The 7668-nt window shown below is 58.0% G+C and overlaps 1 protein-coding gene across 1 annotated transcript in view; it reads right to left on the bottom strand.

Annotated features, from left to right (window-relative positions):
• Positions 1 to 728: 728 nt before the first annotated feature.
• Positions 729 to 7668, bottom strand: part of COL1A1 (collagen type I alpha 1 chain) — an 18743-nt gene continuing 11803 nt past the window's right edge. The window contains exons 26-44 of the mRNA XM_023533507.1: positions 7426 to 7533; positions 7203 to 7256; positions 6923 to 6976; positions 6579 to 6686; positions 6437 to 6490; positions 6265 to 6318; positions 5960 to 6121; positions 5767 to 5874; positions 5493 to 5600; positions 5335 to 5388; positions 5122 to 5229; positions 4659 to 4712; positions 4446 to 4553; positions 4053 to 4106; positions 3618 to 3725; positions 3243 to 3525; positions 2897 to 3087; positions 2374 to 2616; positions 729 to 2257 (exon numbers count right to left, since the gene is read on the bottom strand). Coding sequence (XP_023389275.1) covers positions 2111 to 2257; positions 2374 to 2616; positions 2897 to 3087; positions 3243 to 3525; positions 3618 to 3725; positions 4053 to 4106; positions 4446 to 4553; positions 4659 to 4712; positions 5122 to 5229; positions 5335 to 5388; positions 5493 to 5600; positions 5767 to 5874; positions 5960 to 6121; positions 6265 to 6318; positions 6437 to 6490; positions 6579 to 6686; positions 6923 to 6976; positions 7203 to 7256; positions 7426 to 7533 — 2160 coding nt within the window. The 3' untranslated portion in view covers positions 729 to 2110. The remainder of the gene's footprint in view (positions 2258 to 2373; positions 2617 to 2896; positions 3088 to 3242; positions 3526 to 3617; positions 3726 to 4052; positions 4107 to 4445; positions 4554 to 4658; positions 4713 to 5121; positions 5230 to 5334; positions 5389 to 5492; positions 5601 to 5766; positions 5875 to 5959; positions 6122 to 6264; positions 6319 to 6436; positions 6491 to 6578; positions 6687 to 6922; positions 6977 to 7202; positions 7257 to 7425; positions 7534 to 7668) is intronic.

Genomic DNA, 7668 nt, shown 5'->3' with positions numbered 1-7668 from the left:
TCTGGGGAGACTCTCCTGAGGGCCGGGCAGACTCCTTCCTTCTTTTGCCTGGGAGCCCAGGAGAGTGAACAAGAGCCATTTCTTCCTCCAGGTCTCCTCGAAAGGCCCTCAGCACAGGGCTCATTGCTCGTTGCTCCTTTGGAGAAGCTCAGAGAGGTCAAGGAGGGAGGAGGTCAAATGACTCTTTATGTTTGCCCAGGGAGAGGTCTTGCTGAGGGCTTCTGGTACCCTCACCAACCCTGCTTCCCTCTCCCAGGCATGCGCCTCCCACTGCCCTATGGTCAGTGCCTTCCCATGTGCCCCCACCCTGCAGGGTGCCCACAGCAGTGGAGAGGGCAGTGAGAGGTGATGGCATTGATGGGAGAAGGGGCACGAGGTTTGGGCAGCCCAGGATCTGACGGGAGGGGTGTGCGTGTGTGTGTGTGTGTGCGTGTGTGTGTGTGTGTGTGTGCGCGCTCACACGCACGCGTGCACACTGCACATGTGTGTTGCCTGTATGCACTGTGAGGGAGAAGAGGATTTGGAAGATTGCATGAGAGAGGAAAGAAAATCGGTTAAGGCATAGGAAAGGCAAGAGGAAGGGGGAGGGACCATGGAGGGTGCTAGATGGGAAGGAGGAGGACCGAAGGGGCAGGAAAAAAAAGAGCCCACCCCACCAACCCCAAAGCTTCCTCCCCAGGCATCCCATCCCCCAACTCCAAGGATGACAATTAGAAGGCCACTGCAGATAGGTTTGGGTCATTTCCACATGCTTTATTCCAGCAATCAAAATAATTAAAAACATCTCAAATTATTATACACATACAAAATAGGTACAGAGTCTCTTGCTTCCTCCCACCCCAGGGGGAAAATTGCTTTGTGCTTTGGGAAGTTTGTGCTCCGAAACCCACGAGAGAGGACGCAGGACAGACCAAGAGAGAGGCGTGAGGATGGGAGGCAGTTGAGGAGGAAGGGGTTTCAGAGAAGAAAGAGGTCTGGAGAGAGAGGCCTGGGCAGGCCCGAGGCGTGAGGGGGGTGGAGAGAGAGGGTGGAGAGTGAGTGGCACTTTCTGGAGCCTCAGCTCTCTCTCCTCCGTGTTAAATAGCACCTTTAGAAAATTCACATGAGTCCCCATCCACAAGAAAATAAACCAAAGGATTAAAAAGACTTTGAACAAAAAAGGAACATTTGCTGGCCTGGGGGAGAGGGGGGCGTCTCAACTTCTATAGCACCAGTGATCCCCTTGCCACCCCACCCCCCCCATCACAGAGATGTAGCACCTTTGATATAAAACGAGAAGCCGCTTCCACCCTGCCCCTGCCCCGCCCCCACGCAGTTGCCCCGGTGACACATATAGAGGTAGTCTTTCAGCAACACAGTTACACGAGGAACACAGCAGTCTCTCCCGCCCAGCCCTGTTGCACGGGGATCGACACATTTCCACGCTGTCACAGCCCCTCTTGACTTTTCCAAGCCCGGCGTCGAGGGGCCAGTGGTCCCCTGGCATGACCCCCTCAAAAACGAAGGGAGGGTACATTGCCAGGGCCAAGGGACGCCAGATGGTAAGGCTTCTTTGGTAGTTTGAGAACCCCAGGTCCCCCCAGGGTTTGGGGGTGCTGGGTAAGGGGAGTGGGCTGGGAGTGTGGGGGCCATTTGGGTGTTTTAGCATTGCCTTTGGTTGCTGGGCAGACAATGCATGCTATCCTGTGTCTTTTGGGGAGACTTAGATTTGGGGAGCAGTGGAGGGAGGCCCCAAGAAGGCATGGAGAAAGGAGGAGAAAGGGCAGCGTTGGGGTATCATAAGCCCAATGGGCAGAAAAGGACTTACCCCCACATGGGTCTTCAAGCAAGTGGACCAAGCTTCCTTTTTTAAAAAGTTATTTATTTATTCTTTTTTTTGGTTTTTGGTAAGGTTGAATGCGTTTTTGGTTTTTGGTCATGTTCAGTTGGTCAAAGATAAAAACTAAGTTTGAGAGATGAATGCAAAGGAAAAAAAAATTTTCCAAAGTCCATGTGAAATTGTCTCCCATTTTTTGGCTTTTTGGGGGGTTCAGTTTGGGTTGTCTGTCTGTTTCCAGGGTTAGGGGTGAGTGGGTTGGGTGGGAGGGAGCCAGGCTGGGCTGGAGGGAGTTTACAGGAAGCAGACAGGGGCAATGTCGATGCCGAATTCCTGGTCTGGGGCGCCAACGTCCAAGGGGGCCACATCGATGATGGGCAGGCGGGAGGTCTTGGTGGTTTTGTATTCGATCACTGTCTTGCCCCAGGCTCCAGTGTGACTCTGGGGTGAAGGGAAGACATTGGGAGAGGGGCGTCACCAAGCGGGAGTGGTGAGGTGAGAACTATGGCCTGCCTGGAAAACCAAAGCCCAGAGAGGGGACCCTGCCGGGGACTCACCGTGCAGCCATCGTAGGTGACAGTGTAGGTGAATCGGCTGTTGCCCTCGGCCCGGAGCTCGATCTCGTTGGAGCCCTGGAGGAGCAGGGACTTCTTGAGGTTGCCTGTGTGCTGGTCCATGTAGGCCACGCTGTTCTTGCAGTGGTAGGTGATGTTCTGAGAAGCCTCGGTGGACATCAGGCGCAGGAAGGTCAGCTGGATGGCCACATCGGCAGGGTCGGAGCCCTGGCCGCCATACTCGAACTGCAGAGGGTAGGGAGAGCGAAGAGTGAGTGACCGTGCTGGAGTCTCTAGTCCTGGTCTCCCTTCCTGGAGTCCTCAGACAATCTTAGCGAACCCCCACGTCCAGAGATGGCCTCACTTGCCCACGGGAACCCTATGTACCCAGGACACCTGCCTCCCAGCCCGGCTCTGTCCATCACACCTAGAAGAGGTCTAGAGTACCCAAGACCTTCCTTCACGCCCCTTCAGAGCCCTCGCCAGTCCATCTCGTGAGAGTGGCCCCAGAGTCCAGCTCACGCACCTGGAATCCTCCGGTCATGCTCTCGCCGTACCAGACGTGTTTCTTCTCTTTGGGGTTCTTGCTGATGTACCAGTTCTTCTGGGCCACAGTGGGCTGAGTGGGGTACACGCAGGTCTCGCCTGTCTCCATGTTGCAGAAGACCTTGATGGCGTCTAGGTTGCAGCCTTGGTTGGGGTCAATCCAGTATTCTCCTGCAATGGGGCAGGGCAAGATGGAGTCAGAGAGTGTCTGGGAGGCGAAGCACGCATGGGTATCATCAGAGCCCCTAGGGCCTCAGCTGTGTCGTGGCGGGAGGAGCAGGACGGGGCGGGGCATGGGCGGGGGCAGGGGCGGGGCAGGCCCTCACCGCTCTTCCAATCAGAGTGGCACATCTTGAGGTCGCGGCAGGTGCGGGCGGGGTTCTTGCGGCTGCCTTCAGGGCTCCGGATGTTTTCGATCTGCTGGCTCAGGCTCTTGAGGGTGGTGTCTACCTCGAGGTCACGGTCACGGACAACATTGGCATCATCGGCCCGGTAGTAGCGGCCGCCATCGTGAGCCTTCTCTTGAGGTGGCTGGGGCAGGAAGCTGAAGTCGAAACCGCCGCTGGGAGGACCAGGGGGACCAGGAGGGCCAGGAGGGCCAGGGGGACCCTGCGCAGAGAGGGAGGAGTGCGGGGATTACTGGGGTCCGAGCGTTCTCCGGACTGGAATGCCATGGACAGACAGGGTGGGGAACTACGTACAACAGGACCAGCATCACCAGTGCGACCACGAGGACCAGGGGGGCCAATGGGGCCTGGAAGACCGTTCAGTCCATCTTTGCCAGCAGCACCAGCAGAGCCAGGGGGACCCTGCAGGGAGAAGATGGTTTAAAAAAAAAAAAAAAAAAGACTGTCAGAAAACACAGGACCAGCCCAACTCTGGCAGAGAAGCCTCCCCACCCCCGCCTGGTGCTGGCTCTACAGCTTCATCATCGCTGCTTCCCACAGCCCGGCCAGGGAACCTTTTGTGGAAGAAATAAATGGGAAGGGGAAGCCAAGGGCTGGGTAAAATTGTCCAGAACTCTTCTTCCCTTCCTTTAACACTTGCCCTGGACCCTTCTCCAGAGAGGTAAAGGGCCCTGAAGTGAGCCTAAGCTTAGGACCCATGAAGAGGAGGTGGATAGAGGGATGACTTACGCGGGGACCAGCAGGACCAGAAGCTCCAGAGGGACCTTGTTCACCAGGAGAGCCCTGAAGGACAGATGCAAAGGCAATTCAGTCCCATTGTGGGTCAAATTCAGCCAGCAACCTAGCCTCCCCCCTCTTTTTTTCTGGAAATCTATTCCTAGGGTGTCCATAAGCTGAGACCCCTCCCACAATCCTTCTTCATGTACCCCTTGCCCTCTCAGAAGCTCCTTGGAAATGTCCATAAATCTTCAGACCCCATTTCCCACCAGGGAGGAATGAAGATGACTATTCAGAGAGGGAAACTGAGGCAAAGTGGGCTCCATCATCATACAGCAGGGCACAGGAAGATGTAAGAGAAGAATCAATGGCATTGGGGGCTGGGGAAGGGTTGAGTATACTCACAGGGGGGCCAGGGGGACCCTGGAGACCGGAGAAACCACGGTGACCCTTTATGCCTCTGTCGCCCTGTTCGCCTGTCTCACCCTTGTCACCACGGGGACCTTGGGGTCCCTAGAAGAGAAGAGGGAACAGGTTGTCAAGTGGAAGGTCCATTAGCACTGAGTGGGGTGCAGTCCATGCCTGGACAAGGATTCCGAGGACACACAGGTCACTTACAGTGGGGCCACGGGCACCAACGGGGCCGACGGGACCAGCAGGACCAGCAGGACCCTGGGAAAAGCAAAGAGAGCATTAGATCCTGGCCAGGGAGGCCCGAGGCTGAGGGCTGGCACAGCCTGAACTGCAGGATGAGACCACCCCTTGGCCAGACCCCTCTTTCTTCACATCCTTTCCCACTATGTCTATCTCTCCTAAGCCCCAGATGAAACTTCATGTGAGCTGGGCAAATACCTGAGGACAATCCCATTCCTCGGGAGAAGATGGGGTACTTATTGAAACGGGGGCCTCCAGGCTAAACTGTGGCTCAGTGTTTTCAGGGAGGCCAAGAACCTGGATATCTTGCAAGACCTCCTCTCCTTCCCCTTCTCAGTGAAGTCAGATGGACATCTGCCAGCTCCTAGGCAGGCCTGGAAAGTCCCTGGCCTGGCCAGAAGCAGTAAGCAAGCGCCCAGCTACTTACAGTCTCACCACGGTCGCCACTCTTGCCAGCAGGGCCAACGGGGCCAGGGGCACCAGGAGCACCAGGGGCGCCGGGGGCTCCAGCAGGGCCAGTCTCACCACGGTCACCCTGGCAAGGAAGAGGAAGGAAGTGTGGTTAGCCCCAACTGAAAGGGCCAGGCTCGGGCAGGGGAGCAGCAGGTGGGGCTGTGGCCCGGGGGTGCAGCTGTCTTACCTTGGGGCCAGGAGAACCATCTCGTCCAGGGGAGCCTTCAGCACCGGGAGATCCCTGCAGAGAGACGGACAGACGTGTGTCAGCCAGGGGAGGGAGGCGAAGGCGAAGGCCCAAATGACCATGCTGAGGGCACTGGAATGGGGACGGCGACTGCTTACCTCACGTCCAGACTCGCCAGGGGGTCCAGCCAATCCAGGGGGGCCCATGGGACCAGGGGGGCCACGTTCACCACTTGTTCCAGAAGGACCTTGTTTGCCAGGTTCACCCTGAGGAAGAAGAAAGAGTCAGGCCAGAGATGGGGTAGGGGAAGCCCCAAGAAACCCCCAGACCATCTACCGTGTCGATTCTCATCAGCTCCACCACCCTCATCCTGTGCCCTCCAACTCATGTGACAGTTGTTCTTGGGGTCCCCTAAGGTGAGGGGGCACTCACAGAGGGGCCAGGAAGACCGGGGAAGCCTCTTTCTCCTCGCTGACCGGGCAGGCCAACCACACCACGTTGTCCGGCAATGCCCTGAGGTCCGGGAGTGCCAGGAGCACCCTGTGGGAGGCAGACAGCAGTGAGTTGCCTCACAGTGGCCAGGAACCATGCCCCTGCCTTGGACACTTTCAGAGCTGGAACTCACAGCAGGTCCGTCAGCACCAGGGGATCCTTTCTCGCCAGCGGGGCCGGGAGGACCAGGGGGGCCAGCTTCACCAGGACGTCCAGCGGGGCCAGTCTCACCACGGGGGCCTTTGCCGCCTTCTTTGCCAACAGGACCAGGAGGGCCAGGGGGCCCAGCATTTCCCTGGATGGGGAGAAGAGGGGCTGTCAGATTCCAGTGTATTTGGGAGCTCCACTGAGGCCTCAGTCAGGCCCACTACGCTCTTCACAGCCTGTGTCCCCGACCTGCTCCCCCAGAGCAGTGGAGTCTCCACCACAGATACTTACAGAGGGGCCGGGAGGACCAACTCGGCCAGCAGCACCAGGGAAACCAGTAGCACCCTGGCCAAAGAAGACGAAGAAGCAGTCAGGAGAACAGCCCCTCACCTGGCCCATTCGCCCCTCCCTCCGAATGCGGGCTGAGGACAGCCTCAGTACAGACACAGAGTGAGACACTTACAGGGGGACCGGCACTGCCACGAGCACCTTTGGGTCCAGGAGCACCAACGTTACCCTGAGGGAGAGCAAAGAGGCATCAAAGCTGGGCCAGTCTTGGGTCCAGGCTTGTTGGCAGCTTGGGGAGCAGAGAGTGAGATACTCACAATGGGGCCGGGAGGTCCAGCGGGTCCAGCAGGGCCAGCGGGACCAGCATCGCCTTTAGCACCAGCATCACCGGGTTCACCTTTAGCACCAGGTTGGCCATCAGCACCCTGAGGAAGGAGGGAGTATGGTGAGCAGAGGAGGGAGACATGCCAGCAGAGGGAGTCGGGTGGTTCCACGGGGCTGAGCTAGGCCAGTAACTCTAGGCAGGAAGATGCTCAAATGGGAGACGTTTCCTTCCCCACCCTCCTTTCCCAACTCAGGCCTATGCCTCTGTCCTCATCCAGTCACCCAAGGTCCCAGATCCTATTTGGTGGTGAAAAATGAAGGGAGTCTTGGTACTCACAGGGGGGCCAGCAAAACCAGCAGGACCGGGGGGACCAGGTTCACCACGGTCTCCCTAGAAGAAAAGGAAGTAAACTGGAGAGAGGCCCTGACATGGGGGTGGGGGTGGGGGTGGGGGTGCTGGAGGGACAGGTGAGGAGGAGGGGCCCTGAGGAGCATTCCCCAGGGCCCAGGGGGCAGGAGCAGTGTTGGAGAAAGAACAGAAAGAGGATGGGGTGGGGGGCGGTACGGAGGAAGAGAAGGGCCAAGGATGGGGCCTTAACAGGGTCTTCTGTACTCACAGGGGCACCACGAGCTCCAGTGGGACCAGCAGGACCGCTGGGACCGGATTCTCCCTGAGAGAGACAGACATGAGGCTCAGGGTCAGGGCCCATCCTGAATACTCCTGGCAGATGACCCCAGAGAGACTCCCCTCCCTTCGGGACCTGCTTTCCTCGGAGAGCCATGCCCAGGCTTGCTGGGAATGCTGTGTTAGGGAAGCAGGTGGGGAGGCGGCCACCTCACCTTGTCACCAGGGGCACCAGCGGGGCCAGGAGGACCAATGGGGCCAGTCAGACCTCGGACACCATCTTTGCCAGGGGCACCATCAGCACCTTTGGGACCAGCATCGCCCTAAAGACATAGGAAAGCTTGAGACTTCCAGCATGGGGCAAGGAGGTGACCTAGCATGTCTTGCTGATGTCTGAGACTCCTTCCCAGCTCTGCTCCGCATCCCCCATGCTGAGGACTTAAGACTTTTCAGGGGAA

Source organism: Pteropus vampyrus, unplaced genomic scaffold (assembly GCF_000151845.1).
Source record: "Pteropus vampyrus isolate Shadow unplaced genomic scaffold, Pvam_2.0 Scaffold104, whole genome shotgun sequence".
NCBI classification, from domain to species: Eukaryota; Metazoa; Chordata; class Mammalia; order Chiroptera; family Pteropodidae; genus Pteropus; species Pteropus vampyrus.
Note: the sequence above shows the minus strand (reverse complement) of the source record. Positions and strands in the feature narration are given on the sequence as shown.